At 63.7% G+C, this 15,413-nt stretch overlaps 1 protein-coding gene across 1 annotated transcript; it reads right to left on the bottom strand.

The window, feature by feature from the left end:
- Positions 1 to 15,406, bottom strand: LOC127396154 (voltage-dependent L-type calcium channel subunit alpha-1F-like; the record flags this gene model as incomplete). The annotated part of the gene is given in 46 exon segments (XM_051643758.1): positions 1 to 700; positions 929 to 1,183; positions 1,275 to 1,387; positions 1,725 to 1,885; positions 1,997 to 2,125; positions 2,220 to 2,320; positions 2,406 to 2,543; positions 2,627 to 2,757; positions 2,845 to 2,946; positions 3,065 to 3,167; positions 3,244 to 3,340; positions 3,415 to 3,542; positions 3,769 to 3,928; positions 4,193 to 4,284; positions 4,377 to 4,442; positions 4,538 to 4,666; positions 4,978 to 5,139; positions 5,141 to 5,257; positions 5,334 to 5,492; positions 6,273 to 6,474; positions 6,649 to 6,795; positions 7,140 to 7,192; positions 7,285 to 7,392; positions 7,476 to 7,563; positions 7,674 to 7,780; positions 7,909 to 7,968; positions 8,199 to 8,328; positions 8,678 to 8,810; positions 8,890 to 8,947; positions 9,070 to 9,124; positions 9,233 to 9,314; positions 9,523 to 9,643; positions 9,880 to 10,087; positions 10,373 to 10,598; positions 10,685 to 10,845; positions 11,158 to 11,184; positions 11,296 to 11,383; positions 11,482 to 11,565; positions 11,655 to 11,809; positions 11,895 to 11,998; positions 12,442 to 12,638; positions 12,981 to 13,133; positions 13,227 to 13,369; positions 14,001 to 14,140; positions 14,775 to 14,880; positions 15,294 to 15,406. Coding segments are annotated over 46 exon segments (5,841 nt in total), but the record flags the coding sequence as incomplete, so codon positions are not given.
- Between the last annotated feature and the right edge of the window lie 7 nt (positions 15,407 to 15,413).

The following is a 15,413-nucleotide window of genomic DNA, read 5'->3' on the forward strand; positions in this document are numbered from 1 at the left end:
TTTTCCAAGGAAAACAAACCCACACTTTTTTTGGGGGAGAAATGCTTTTCTTGAGGTAAAAACCTTTTTAAAAGGAAAAAACACTCCCTTTTTTCGAGCACCCCCTTCCTTTACCCTCTGAGGACAAACCTCCCGTTTCCTGAGGCAAAACCTGGGTTATTTTGAGGTAAAACCTTCCCTTTTTCCGAGGAAAACAACCCCACACGTTTTGGAGGCAGAACGCTGCGTTTTTGGGGGAGAAATGCTTTTTTTGAGGTAAAAATATTTTTAAAAGGAAAAAAAAAACACCTTTTTTTGAGCACCCGCTTCCTTTACCCTCTGAGGCAAAACCTGGGGGTGTTTTTTTGAGGCAAAACCTTCCCTTTTTCCGAGGAACGCAAACCCGCGCGTTTTGGAGGCAGAGCGCTGCGGCTTTTGGGGCGAACCCCCCTCGTTCCGCGGCGCCCCCGCCTCAGAGCCCGCGCACACAGGCCATCTCGTCCGCCAGCTCCTCCTCGGGCGGGCGCAGCGGCTCCTCGTCGCTGTAGCCGGCGGGGCCGGGCGGGCCGTGGGGCTGCGAGCGCCGCCGGCTCAGCAGGTCGGTGGCCGCGCTCTCCATCTCGTCCATCGTCAAGTCGCAGGCGTCGGCGATTTCCCGCTTGGCCACGGCCACGAATTTGGGGTCGCGGGCGAACAGCCCCAAGCCCTCCGAGATGAGAACCTGCGCGGTGGGGAAACACAGAGAGACGGGGCTGGTACCGATAGGGAAACACACACGGATGGGGCCGGTACCGGCGGGAACACACAGACGGACGGGGCTGGTACCGGCGGGGACACACACAGAGACGGGGCTGGTACCGGTGGGGACACACAGAGACGGGGCTGGTACCGGCGGGGACACACACACACAGACGGACGGGGCCGGGGAAGCCGCTGCCGCCGCACTCACCGCTTCCACCAGGCTGTCTGCGGAGCCGCGGGCCAACGCGTCCCCCGGGCCGCAGGGCCGCAGGCGGAGGGGGCCGGGGCGCTCCCCCACGTACCAGCGGGAGAGCGGGGGGAGGCTCCCGCTGCCGCCCGGCACCGGGGCCGGGCCGCCCTCCACCAGGATCAGGGGCGCGTAGAGAACGTGGCCGCGGGTGGGGGCCGTGGCCCACGCGTGCGAGGAGCCCCCCAGGCGCCAGGTCTCGGAGCTGCCGTAGCCCTGCGGGGACAGACGGGGGGGTCAGCACAGGGTGTGTGTGTGTGTGTGTGTGTGTGACACGAGTGTCCTTGTCACCGTGTGTGTCCGGTACCTGTGACCGTGAGGAGCCGGGGGGGCCCGAGGGGTTGTAGGTGCCCGGGATGGGCTCGTCCTCGCAGCTGCCCTGGCGCCGCAGGCACTGGATGGTGAAGGAGGGTTTCCGGCCTGCGTGGGGCAGAGCGGGATCAGTGCGTGTGTCCCGGGACACCAGGGGACACCAGGGGACACCAGGGGACCTGCTCGACGGGGCGGCCAGCGCGGTGCGTCTGCCCAGGGACACTGGTCACCGCAGGCTATAAAGGCCACGCCTCCCCTCAAGCCCCGCCCCTCGCAGTAAGCCACGCCCCCGCAAAAATGCAATGGCACGTCCCTACGCCACACCCCCTCGATAAGCCACGCCTCCTCTCCAGCCACTAAACCACCCACTTAGGCCCCACCCCTTTCCCCACAAGCCCCGCCCCACTGTCAGACCACGCCCCCCTCTGACAAGCTCCGCCCCTACCTGCGGGGGTGGGGGGCAGGAGGCGCCGCCTCTTGAGCTGCTGCCCCTCCAGGCTCCCGTTGCGGAGGGCGAAGTGGCGGGAGGGCAGCGGCAGCGACCCCCCCCGCGGCACCTCCCCTGCCCAGCGGGGCAGCTGGTGGGTGGGCAGAGGCCCTGGCATTCTGGGGGGACACACGGAAAGGCGGGGTGAGCGGGGCGGACACCTCCACCCTCTGCAAATAGAGATGGGGACGGGGGGGGGGGGGTGGTGGTCCTGGGGAGGATCTCAGTACCTGTGCCCGGCCCAGCGATGGCGGGGCGCTGAGCCCCCCAGGTCCTCTTCAAGGCTGCCGTGTCCCCCCAGCTCCTCCTCGTCCTCGGGAGGGGGCACCTCTTCCTGCCCCCCATCCTCTGAGCGCCTCCTGCACACAGGGAGCGATGGGGACCCTCACATTCACCACTCCCGACTCGCCCCATTATAGGGACCCCCCACACCCCTTGTCTCCCTCATCGTACCTGCTGTGAGGGGGGGGTGCAGGATCCTCCCCCTCGGTGGGAGCTGGGCTGGGGTCTGGTGGGGGGGAGTTGGGGGCAGAGCCATAGAGCGTCTCAGGGGGCTGCAAACAGAGGGGGTGGGTGGGCGTGGCCTTGGATATGTGGGTGTGGTCGGTGGGCGTGGCCTGTGCAAAGGGCGGGGCTTACCGCATAGGTGAGCTGCTCCTGCTCCTCCTCCTCCGTGGTGGCGGCAGCTGCAGCGGGAGCGTCGCCCTCGCCCTCCAGGTCACAGCTCAGCGCCCGACGCATCTCAGGGCCCAGCGCCTGCAGCGTCTGCAGCCCAGCCTGGGGAAAAGGTGGGGGGGGTCAGCGCCAAGACCCCCGACCCTCCCCACAGCCCCCCGGGGAAGGGTGTGGGGGGGTCTCACCTGCAGTGCACACTCATTGCTGGGCCCCGCGTTGGGCCCCAGCATCCCCCGCTCCTTCCGCCGGCGGAACTTGCGGAAATAGTCCTGGATCAGGAATGTGGCGTAGAACTTGCCCACGGTCACCTCCTCCTCTGGGGGGGGGGGGACAGTGGGGTCAGAGGGGGTCCCCAAAGGGTCTAGGGAGGACAGGGGGACTCCCTATGGGGCCCCACAGTCACCCTCAGGTGGGGGGATGACTTCATCCAGCAGCTTGGGCTTGGTTCTCTTCCAGATCTTCTTGACCACTGCGCGCAGCTCTTTGTTGGCCACGTCCAAGTTCCCTGGCAGGGTGACAGGAATTGTGGGGGTTGGAAGTCCCTCCACCTGCTGCCCAGGCACCCCTGCTGCCCTCAGCGACCCCAGGCATCCAGGTTCCCCCCCCGCTGCTTGATTCCCAACCTTCCGTCTTGATCTTGAGAGAGGTGCGGACCAGGGCAAAGAGGGTGGCGTTGAAGGTGACTGTCCCATCCGAGTTGAGGGGCATGTTCATGGCCACCAGGCGCTGTCAGGAGGGGGCACAGGGGTGACCCAGGTGTGCGGGCACCCCCCATTCCCCTCCCCCCATGACCCCAGCTGACCTTGCAGGCCACACGGTGGGGACAAAGCTTCCCAAAGCCCAAAGGGGGCTGGATGCGGCGCAGGAGTGTCACCACGTCCAGGTGCTTGATGCGTCCCCTGCGGGGAGGGGGTGTCACACCCATGTGTGTCCCCCATCCAGGGGGGGTTGACACAGTGACACAGAGACAGACCTGGCTGCAGGGTCGTACTCGGACCAGACGCGCTTGAACTCATCCAGGTGGTGGGGGCCCAGGATGGACCAGTCGCGGGTCAGGTAGTCAAAGTTGTCCATGATGACAGCGACGAAGAGGTTGATGATCTGGGGGGGATGTGGAGTTGGGGGGCAGGGCTGGGACCCCCCCTTGGGCCTGCTGCCAGGGGGTGGAGGGGCTGCTGTGGGGCAGGGCCTCAAGTTGTGGGGCAGGACAAGTGGTGCTAGGGCGGCAGGTAGTGTTTTGGGGGCCCACCATGGAGGTGGGGTGTGGCACCGTGGGACAGAGCTGCTGCTATGGGGCAGGGCTGTGGGGCAGGGCTGTGGGTCTGACCAGGAAGGCGCAGAGCATGAAGAAGCTGATGAAATAGACGATGGCGAAGTTGCTGCCGCAGGTGAATTCCTCCCCTGGTTCCGCGTCCGACTCGGGGTCGCAGCGCTTGCCTGGCAGGCTGGCCAGCATGATCTCCTGCCAGGCCTCCCCTGTGGCACATCTGTGCCCCACAGAGACCCAGAGAGACCCCATAAAGCCCCATAGGGACCCAGAGAGACCCCACAGTGCCCCCACATAGTGCCCCTACAGGCCCCCCATGCCCTATGGCTGTGGTACCGGGGTGGCTGCTGTAGGAACCCAGTGAAGGCTCCTAAGGGACCCTCTGGATCCTGTAAGGACCCCAGATCCGCCCCCAGCTCTCACAGGGACCCTCCCACCCTGGACCCTATAGGTCTCATAGGGTCCCGAGGGTCCCAGCCCCCACCTGAAGAGCAGCAGCACAGCCTGGGGGAACGTCTGGAAGTTGTTGTTGCGGTTGATCTGGGTCCCATCCTGCAGGGCCACCTTCCCAAAGGTCTGGGGTGAACACAGAGTGACAGTGAGGGGCTGGGGACACATGGGGACCCCCCCAATGTCACCCAGGACCCTCCTGGTGTGCAGCACCTCACCTGCATGCCGATGACAGCGTAGATGAAGAAGATCATGGCGATGAGGAGGGCGACGTAGGGCAGGGCCTGGGGGTGTGGGGGTGTCATCCCTGGTGTCACCTCCCCTGGTGTCACCCCCCTCAGTGTCACAACCCCCCCCCCCGGTGTCAGTCTCCCCCCACCTGGAAGGACTTGACAAAGGTCCAGAGCAGCGTGCGGATCCCCTCGCCCTTGGAGAGCAGCTTCACCAGCCGCATCACCCGGAAGAGCCGGAAAAAGGTGATGGAGATACGGGAGCTGTCCTCGGAGCTCTGGGGGGACGGGGTGTGAGGGGACCTCCAACTGCCACCACCCCCCACCCACCCCCCAGGGACAACACCTACCTCACCAACGTGGCCCCCGTTCTGGAGCACCAGGAGCCACCGATGGACGTGGATGGACAGGAGGAGTGTGGACAGAGATGCATGGACACAAGGACCACGGATGGACACCAGGACCGTGGATGAAGGCAGACAGATGGACACCACAACCGTGGGTAGAGACAGATGGACATGAGGACCATGGGTGGAGACAGATGGACAGGAGGACCATGGGTGGAGACAGGCAGCAGGAGGTGACTCACGTTGACCTCGGTGACAGCGATGTCCACCACGCTGCCCACCACGATGAGGGCATCGAAGGTGTTCCAGGCGTCGCAGAAGTAGTGCTGCAAGGTGTGTGACATCCACGTGACCCACCCGTGTGACCCACCCATGTCCCTCTGTGACCCCCGTGTCCCCCAAGCAACCCACCCGTGGTTTGAAGGCGATGATCTTGAGCACCATCTCGACGGTGAAGAGCCCAGTGAAGACCATGTTGAGCAGATCCATCACGTAGTTGAAGGGCTTGGACTGCTCGTAGTGCTGGGGGAGGGACGGGGGGTCCTTCACTGCCCCCCCACGGCCCCCACCTGTCCCCAGGGTGTCCCCAGGGTGTCACCTGCACGGCCAGGGCGATGGTGTTGAGCAGGATGAGGACGAACATGATGTACTCGAAGGCGGTGGAGTTGACCATGGCCCAGACGCGGTGCTGGGTGCGGTTCTTGGGGATGTAGCGACGCAGCGGCTGCGCCTTCAGCGCGTACTCCACGCACTGGCGCTGGGGACAGCGCTGGCACCGCGGGCACCGCCACCAGCGGGGGACGGGGGCACCGCCAGCGCCACCAGGGGACACCAGCACCAGTGGGGTGACAGGGGACACTGACACCACAGGATGACACAGGACACCACCACCAGGTGACAGGGGACACTGACACCACCCATGGGGTGACACAAGATGTTGACACCACCACTGGGGGACAGGGGACACCAGCACCAGTGGGGTGACAGGGGACACTGACACCACAGGATGACACAGCACACCACCAGTGGGGTGACAGGGGACACTGACACCACCCATGGGGTGACACAGGATGTTGACACCACCGCTGGGGGACAGGGGACACCAACACCACCCATGGGGTGACATGGGACAGCACCGCCAGCAGCAGGGTGCCACCACTGCCATTGGAAGGGTGATATGGGATGTCACCATCCGTGGGGTGACACACATTGGGGAAGGTGACACAGGACACTGCCATGCGTGGCAGGGTGACAGGGACACCACCACACTGCGGCAGGGTGACACACTGGTAGGTGGCACAGGGGACACTGCCACAACCAGTGGGGTGACACAGGTGACACACACTGAGGACGCTGCTGTGCTCAACAGGGTGACACAAGACTCTGGGAGGGGAGACACACACACAGGAGGGTGACATGGGGTGACACGGGACACCACTGCACACGGCAGGGTGACACACAGGGGGTGACACACACTGGGGGGTCCCCACACGGTGAGGGTGACCCGGTGGGGGGGAGGTGACCATGGTGTCCCCACCTGGTTCTTGTCCAGCTCGCAGTTGCGATACTCATTCTCGCCCTGGGCGCGGAAGGTGATGATGACGAAGCCAACAAAGATGTTCATCATGAAGAAGGCGATGACGATGATGTAGACGATGAAGAAGATGGAGATTTCCACCCGGTAGTTGTAGATGGGGCCCTGGTCCTCAGCGTTGGCATCAATGGCCTTATAGAGCAGCCTGGGGACACGAGGAGGGGCTGGTGTTCCCACTCACACGGGGCCCATGTCTCTGTGTCCCCCTGCCCCCTGTCCCCACTCACGCGGGGCCCACGTCTCTGTGTCCCCCTGCCCCCTGTCCCCACTCACACGGGGCCCATGTCTCTGTGTCCCCCTGCCCCCTGTCCCCACTCACGCGGGCCACCCCTCGAAGGTGGACACGGTGAACAGGGCCATCATCCCAGCCAGCACGTTATCGAAGTTGAAGTCGCTGTTGAGCCACTGGCGCTCGCGCACCATGGGGTGGGACACATCCCCGTCCTTGTAGACCAGGAAGGTGCCCCTGGAAGCAGGGGAGGGGACACAGAGGACATGACCAACGGGCCCTGCCTGCACTGGGGACACTGCAGGGACACAGGGACACTGGCAGGGTGGGGACACTGGTGGGATAGAGGGATGTGGAGACACTGATGGGGACAGAGGCACACGGAGAGGGACACGGAGAGGGACACAGCAGGGACAGAGTGGGATGGGGGACACAGGGAGGGACACGGGGACACAGGGAGGGACATGGGGACACGGGGAGGGACATGGGGACACGGGGAGGGACACGGCCACCACTCACTCTCAGCCCACACACACTCGCCCCCACACACCCAGGGTGGGTCCCAGGGGATCAGCACCTACTTGCACTCCTCAGGTGTGTGCTTGGCCTCGTCGGTACAGCTATAGAACTTGCCCTGTGGGGACAGGGGGGGATCAGGGGGTCCCGTGGGGGTTTGGGGACTCCCAGGGGGGGTGTTTGGGGACCCTCTGGGGACCTTTCTCCCACCTTGAAGAGCTGGACTCCGATGCAGGCGAACATGAACTGCAGCAGCGTGGTGACGATCATGATGTTCCCGATGGTGCGGATGGCAACGAAGACACACTGCACCACGTGCTGGGGACAGGGACAGCAGGGGGACATCAGGGACCGGGGGACACCAGGAACTCCCAGTCCCTGCCAGTGCTCCCAGTGCCCACCTTGAGGCCCTTGGCACGGTTGATGGCTCGCAGGGGCCGCAGGACACGCAGGACCCGCAGGATCTTCACCACCGAGATGGCGCTGGAGCTGCCACAGAGACACCAGTGCTCCCAGTGCTGCCCAGTGCCCTTCCCAGTGCCCCCCTCTGCCCCTCCCAGTGTCCCCAGTGGAGTTCCCAGTGCCTCCCAGTAGCTCACTGGAATGCGAAGGAGACGAGGGAGACGCCGACGACCAGCAGGTCAAGGAGGTTGAACCAGTTGCGGCAGAAGGAGCCTTTGTGCAGGAAGGCGCCAAAGGCTGTCATCTGGGAGGGGGCGTGGGGGGGTGAACCCCAACTTCGGGGACCCTCCACAGACCCCTGGGGATCCCCCAAATCCCTGGGGACCCCCCAAGACCCCTGGGGACCCCCCCAAAATCTTGCCCCTCCCATACCTTGAGCAGGATCTCCACGGTGAAGATGGAGGTGAAGGCGTAGTCAAAGTACCCCAAAATCTAGGGGGGGGTGGGAGGAAAAGGGGTGACCCTGAGACCCCCCCAGCCCCCCCCCCACCCCCAAGGCCCCCCAAAAACCCTCCAGACCCTCCCAGGGACCCTCCAGACTGCCCCAACCCCCACACCTCTTCCCAGCCACCCCCATTCAACCCCTCCACCATGTCTGGCTGTTCCAGGGTGAATTAGCGCCCCCCTCCTCCCAGTTGGTCCCAGTTTGCCCAGTATCCCACGTTGTTGCGGGGGGAGTGGGCGCGGACGGGGTCCTCGGCTGCCAGGGAGATGCTGCTGAGGATGATGAAGACGAGGATGAGGTTGGTGAAGATGTGGTGGTGGATCAGGGCGTGGCACCGCACCCGCAGCCTGCGCCAACCAGTGCTCCCAGTTACTTCCAGTTACTACTCCCAGTTTATCGCCCCCCCCCAGACCTCCCAGGTTCCCCCCCTTGCTGTCAGTTTCAATTCCCTCCAGTTTCCCCTCAAGGATCCCCAGTTGCCACCATCTGACATCCAGTGCCGCTAGTTTGTGTCCCCAGTACCTCTAGTCCCAACCCCCCAGTTGTGTTCTTCATGTCCCCAGTCCCAGTGCTCCCAATTTGTGTCCCCAGTACTCCCATTCCCAGTGCCCCGTGCTCCAAGTGCCCCCCCCAGCGCTCCCAGTGACCCCCCCCAGTGCTCCCAGTGACCCCTCCCAGTGCTCCCAGTGCCCTCACGGGTTAGTGTTGCTCAGCAGGAAGAAGGAGCTGCCCTCAGGGATCGGTGCCACTTTGCTCTTGGGGGGCTCCTCCAGGGCCTCCAGCCGGGACCCCCCCAAGCTGTCCCGCTCACCCCCAGCCTCCTCGTCACCTGCAGAGGGGGGACCCAGGCGTCCAGGGGTGTCACACTCCCCCCAGGAGGGACCCGGGCATCTAGGGGTGTCACTCACCTTCCTCGCCTTCTCCCTCCTCTTCCTCTTCCTCCTCCTCTCGCTGCTCCCCCTCGATCTGGGGGTGTGAAAAGGTGTGTGTATGGGGGGGGTGAGTGTGTGAGGTGCCTGGCACAAGGGGTGGGTCCCTGGAGGATCCCTGGGGGGTGTCCCAGGGGGTCTCACCCCCCTCACACTCACCTTCACACTCACATCTTGGCTCGTGGCTCCGGCTTCTGCCTCTTCAGCCTTATCCCTGGTTTTGGGGGTAAAAGGGAGGGGCTCAGGGGACCCAGGCACCCGGGACAGCCCCCAAAGAGGGACCCAGGCATCTGGGACCCCTTCTCCCCCCTAAGGGACTCACTTTTTGTCCCCCCCGGAGTTGATGTTGTCCCCATCAGCCAAGTTGTCCACGGCGATGGCCAGGAAGACGTTGAGGAGGATGTCTGGGGAGGGGGGGGTTAACCAGTGCTCCCAGTATCCTCCCAGTATCCTCCTCCCAGTGCCAGCTCACCCCTGCCCCCAGTCCCATCCCTCCCACACTCCCCACTTCTCATTCCCAACCCTGGTTTCCCCCATGTCAGCTCCATTCCCTCCCAGTTACCCCCTGCTCCCTTCCCAGTCCCTCCCAGTGCTCCCATTAGGCCCACGCACAGTTCCCACAGATGAAGAGAATAACGAAGTAGATGCAAACGAGCATCCCAGGGAAGACAGGGCCCCCATAGGCCATGATCCCATCATACATCACAGCATTCCAGTCTTCTCCCGTCAGGATCTGCAGGAAAACAGGGACCCCCCCAAAAAAAAAAAAAATCACAGGGGTCACCCCAAAACCTCCCTCCTTCCCCCAAGGACACACCCCAGTGCTCCCAGTGCTCATTGTCACCCTGGAGTGACTGCAGGATGGTGAGGGGACGCATTCTGGGGGGCCCTCATGGGGTTTGGGGTCTTCTGACAGGTTTTTGGGGGATCCCCCTGGGATTTTGGGGTCCCCTACAGGTTCTGGGGTACCTGGAAGACAGTGAGCAGGGCCTGGGGGAAGGTGTCGAAGGTGCTGCGCTTGGTCTGGGTCTCGTCAAAGCTGAAGCGCCCCCCGAAAAGCTGCATCCCCAGGAGGGCGAAGATGATGATGAAGAGGAAGAGCAGGAGCAGGAGGGAGGCGATAGACTTCATGGAGTTCAGCAGGGAGGCCACCAGGTTGCTCAGCGATGCCCAGTGCCTGCGGGATACTGGGCTTACTGGGAGGACTGGGAGAGGATCAGGGGGCACACCAAGAATGGGACGATGCTCCATGAGGAGTTGTCCCATGAGGAGTTGTTGTCCCGTGAGTTGTTATCCCAAGGGGAATTGTCCCATGGAGAGTTGCCCAGTGGAGACTTGCCCCACAGAGTTATCCCATGGGGCACTGCCCCAAACCCCCCCACCCCGGGGGGCTTTGCCAGAGCTGGGTGGGTGACACCAACACCCCCTCCCCACCATCCCACCCCTCCCCTCCACCACTAACCTGGTGACCTTGAAGACACGGAGCAGCCGGACGCAGCGCAGGACGGAGATGCCGAGGGGCTCCATGGCCCCCCGCTCCACCAGGGTGGTCTCCAGGACCCCCCCGCAGACCACGAAGCAGTCGAAGCGGTTGAAGAAGCTGGCAAAGTAGCAGGAGGGGCCCAGGGCATAGAGCTTGAGCAGCATCTCAGCAGCGAAGAGCGACAGCAGCACCTTGTTGGCATAGGCTGGGGAAGGGGTGTTGGGGTGTTGGGGGGGGGGGGGGGTTTGAAGACCCCTCCCAAAGGAAATGAGGGGGGTGGGGGGGCGGTACCTTGCGTGGCAGTAAGCCAGGGGGGCTGCCCGTGGTGCTCAGAGGCGATGGTGAGGGTGTTGAGGAAGACCAGGAGCAGGACGGTCCAGTAGAAGGAGACGGACTTGACGGCCCCGCGGCAGCGTCGGCGCCACAGGCGGTTCAGGCGGCGCAGGCGGCGCCTTTTTTGGGGGAAGGGGGTTTGGGGGGGGTTGGGAGGGGACAGAGTGGGGACAGAGGGGAGGGGGGTGGGTTTGAGAGACGCCCTCATCAGGCGGGAGGTGTTGGGAATGGGGGATTTGGGGGTGGTCCCTGTTGTGCCCATCCCTGCTTTTTTTTCCACATGCTGCAAGGGAGGGGATTTGGGGGCCATCTCCGCTGTGCCCCCCCTTTTTTTTCCCCACACTCTGTTAGGGATGGAATCTGGGGGGGACAGGACCCCACTGTGCCCCCGCTTTTTTTCCACACCTTCCCCCATTTTTTCTCCCACTCACCCAAATTTTGTCTTCGTAAATTTGCCTCTGGGGAGAGAAAAAACATCGAGTTACCCCAAAATTTAGGGGGTCATGGGGGGATCCCTTGGGGGTCCCAAGGGCTGTGGGGAGACCCTGTGCCCCCCGTGGGGCACTCACAGGCAGCGGTCACAGGCCGTGGGCTGCGCGTCCTCCTCTCCCACCGTCTCCGTGTTCACCGAGGTGGTTTCACTGCCAGGAAGGCTGGCTAAGGGAGGGGCGTGGGAGGGGGTCAAAGGTCAGCACAGGAGACCCCAGGTGTGTGTGTGGGGGGTGAGGGGCACCCCAATGTTTTGGGTGGGTTACCGTGGGTGTCAGTGGAGTGGCTGGCGTGGCGCAGCCACTTGAGCCGCGGCTTCCGCTTCCCCATCAGCTCCTCAGTGGTCAGACCTGGGGGTGGGAGGGGAGAGGGGGAGATTTTGGGGTGCTGAGGGGTTCTGGGGAGGTGGTCCCTGTGACCCCCCCCACCACCCACTTACGGTGCTTCTCGTGCTCATCCTCGTCGCCCTCCATGTCCTCGGCCTGGGTGATCCAGTCCATGTAGCCTCGAAGATCCTCCTCCATCTGCTGCTTCTCCCGCAGCTTCTGGAAGTCTCCACGGGCTTTGGCCTTCTCACGCTCCTTGGAGAACTCCCTTTTTGGGGAGGGGGACACACGTGTGACAACTCCCCCCACGACACGCTAAGGACATGCTAAGGACATGCTAAGGACACGCTCACCCGCTCAGCACTCCCAGCACCAAGTTGAGGACAAAGAAGGAGCCGAAGATGACGAGGCTGACAAAGTAAATCCAGGGGAGCTCGTGGCCCATCGCGTCCTGCATCTGTACGGGGGGTGGGGAAGGAAGTTGGGGGGCAAATTTGGTGAGCTGGGGGGGATTTGAAGTGATGGGAGACCCCAAATCCCCCTCTCAGTGATGTGTGGTGTGATGGGAGGGAGGTTTGTGGGGGTCTACCCTGGCTCTAGGGAGGGTTGTGGTGGGCTCCAGCTCTGTGGTGGGCTGGAGGAGGATGGATTCTGGGGGGTCTCTAGGGGGTGCTGAAGATTCTGGGAGGCTCACCCAGTAGAGGACAGGTTGGGGAGGGATTTGAGGTGATGTGGGACCCCAAATGCCCCCTCAGTGATGTGAGAGAGAGGTTTGGGAGAGGTTGTCCTGGCTCTAGGAAGGACTGTGGTGGGCTCTAGCTCCGGGGAGGATCGCGGAGGGGGGAGGATGGATTCTGAGGGGGTCTCTGGGGGGGTGCTGAGGATTTTGGGGGGGCTCACCCAGTAGAGGACATCGGTCCAGCCCTCCATAGTGATGCACTGGAACACGGTCAACATGGCGAAGAAGAAGTTGTCGAAGTTGGTGATGCCCCCGTTGGGCCCCTCCCAGCGGCCCCGGCACTCGGTGTTGTTCTGCAGGCAGGCGCGGCCGTGCCCCGAGAAGGCACATGGGGAGGGGTCGTCCTCTGACTCCAGGTCTGGGGGGGGGACACAAAAACCCCCAAAAGTGGTCGGTTTGGGGGGTAAATTGGCAAAATTGGGGTGTGGGGTCTCTTAAAGAGCAACGCGGGGGGGGCTTGGGATCACTGAGGGGAGGGGCCTGGGGGGCTCTCAGGGGTCTTGAGGGGGGGTCTCAGGGTTTGAGGGTGTCCAAGTGCCCTCCCTGGGGTGTCACTGGGCATCCCCTTCCCCCTGGGTAGGAGGATCTCAGAACACAGGGTGTGGGACCACCCTCCTTGGGGGTGTCCTAGCCCCTGCGGGGGGGTCCCTGGGGGGGGGTGTGGGGGGGGCAGTGAGACACCCCCCCCCCACCTCCTCACCAGAGCCGATGAAGAAGCAGGTCTTGTGCATGCGGCCGATGAAGAGCTCGAGGCCGATGATGGCGTAGATGATGATGACGAAGAGCACGAGCAGCGCGATGTGCAGCAGCGGCACCATGGCCTTCATGATGGAGTTCAGCACGATGTGCAGGCCTTGGGGAGGGGGGGGGAAAGGGGGTTGGATGAACAACCCTCTCCTTATAAAAAGACCCCCCAGTCCCTCCCCAAACCCAGCCCTGGTCTCACTGGGGACCCCGGAGACCAGGCGCAGGGGCCGCAGGACGCGGAAGGCGCGCAGGGCCTTGACGTCGAAGCCCCCCGGTTTGCCGCTCATGTGATGGGCCTCCCCGGGCTTGTGGGACACCTGCTCCAGGATCACGCTGAACAGCCTGGGGGAGGGGGCTTTTAGAGGGGGTGGGGGGGCACACCTCTGCACCCCGACATCCCCCCTTGGAGGCCTGTGGTGTGTGTGTGTGGGGGGGGTTAGTAACCTCGAGGTGGGGGGGGGGGTTGGTGGGTGGAGCGAGGAGGGCTGGGAGGGGGTAAAGGGGATGGGGGGGGCAGAAGTGGGGGAAACAACCCAAAAATAGTGTCTGCACCCCAGAAGTAGTGGCTGGGGTGTTGAGAACCCCCAAAGTGGTGTTTGGGGGGGGGGGTCAGGACCCCCAAAGTGGGGTTTGGGGGGCTCTTGGGGGGCTTTGGGGGGGATTGGTGGGTGGAGCGAGGAGGGCTGGGGGGATAAAGGGGCTGGGGGGGGCAAAATTGGGGTGTGTTCTCTTGAACAGAGAGGTGGGGACTTGGGATCACTTGAGGGGGGGTCTGAGGGGCTCTCAGGGGCCTTGGGGGAGTCTCCAGGTGTGTGTGAGGGACCCAAGTGCCCTCGCTGGGTGTTACTTTGGGGGGTCTTGGGTGCTTGGGGGGGTGGGGTGTCTCAGGGGCTTTGTCAGGGGGGAAAAGGGGGGTCGGCGCCCCCAGGGTGGTGTCAGGGAGGGGTCAGCACCCCCAGGGTGGTCTCCTCACCCTACAATGACGATGACAAAGTCCAGCAGGTTCCAGCCGTTGCGGATGTAGGCGCTGGGGTGCAGGACCAGCCCGTAGGCGATGATCTTCAGGAAGGTCTCCACAGTGAAGATGATGAGGAACACATACTCCACCTGCTCCTGAGGGGGCAGACGGGGGTCGTGGGGGGACCCGGGCAGCCAGGGAGGTCACACCCCCCCATAACACCCCCCCAGAGGTTTGGCAGGGCGGCCCAGCACCCCCTATTCCCAGGGAACAAGGTATCTGGGGTGACCACCCATCCTGGGGTCCCACCACCCTTCCCTGCTCCTGGGGGACAAGGGACAGTGGCATCTGGGACGCCCCCCCCCCCAAAATGACCCCCTACCCCCCTTTCCCAGTGTCCCCTTCTCCCAAGGGACACGGGACACTGGCACCGGGGACCCCCCCCCTCCCAGTATTCCCTCCTCCCAGGGCTCAGCTGGGATTACTGCCCGTCCTGGTGCCATTAAGCAGCTTAAGGCCCTGGCACACCCGTGTGCAAGGGGGACACGTGTGGCACGTGAGGTGGGGGGACCCAGGCGTCCGGGCAGCCTCTCCCCCAACCCCTCCCCACCCCATCCTCGTCGAGGTGGGGTCCCCCACATTCCTCATTTCCTCCACCATAGCTTCATTATCTCTTAATGAGCTAAACCCCCCACCTGACTGGGACCAGCTGAGGATACTGGGCCCAGTGGAAAGTGGGGGGGCACCCCTATTTTTTGTGTTGGGGGTGTGTGAGTTGGGGGTCCTCACCAGGTTGTGGTTGGAGGCGTTGGAGTCGTCCTCAGGGAAGGGGATGTAGACCCCCAGGGCCACACAGTTGGCAAAGATGGTGGCGAGGATGAGGATGTCAAAGGGCCTGGGGGTTAATTGGGGGGGCGGGGGGGAGCAGCAAGTTAGGGAGGGGGGAAAACGCCCCCCCCAACTTCCTCCCCAAATCTGCACCCCCCGATTCCCATATGTGTGTGGGGGGGAGGCTGCCTCTCAAACCTGCACCCCCCGATTCCCATATGTGTGTGTGTGGGAGGCTGCCTCTCAAACCTGCACCCCCTGATTCCCATATGTGTGGGGGGGGGAGGCTGCCTCTCAAACCTGCACCCCCCCTGCTTCTTCCCACAGCCCCTCATGCCCATGGTCAACCCCATCCACATCACTGCAGCCCCCCCAAAATAACACTTGTGCCCCCCCCCTCCCCCCCAAAACTTGTGTGTCCTCCCACAAAAAAGAAAACCATTTCCTCCTCATAAAAAAAGACCTCCTCCCCAGACTCACTTCCACTCCACGATGCTGATGGCCGCCCGGCGGATGGGGTTGTTGAGGCGGAGGCAGAAGAGGGCGCGGGGGGAGCGATGGACCCCCCCGGTGCCCTGGCCCTTGTGCTTGGGGTGGGGG

Source organism: Apus apus, unplaced genomic scaffold, assembly GCF_020740795.1.
Source record: "Apus apus isolate bApuApu2 unplaced genomic scaffold, bApuApu2.pri.cur manual_scaffold_108_ctg1, whole genome shotgun sequence".
Lineage (NCBI taxonomy): Eukaryota > Metazoa > Chordata > Aves > Apodiformes > Apodidae > Apus > Apus apus.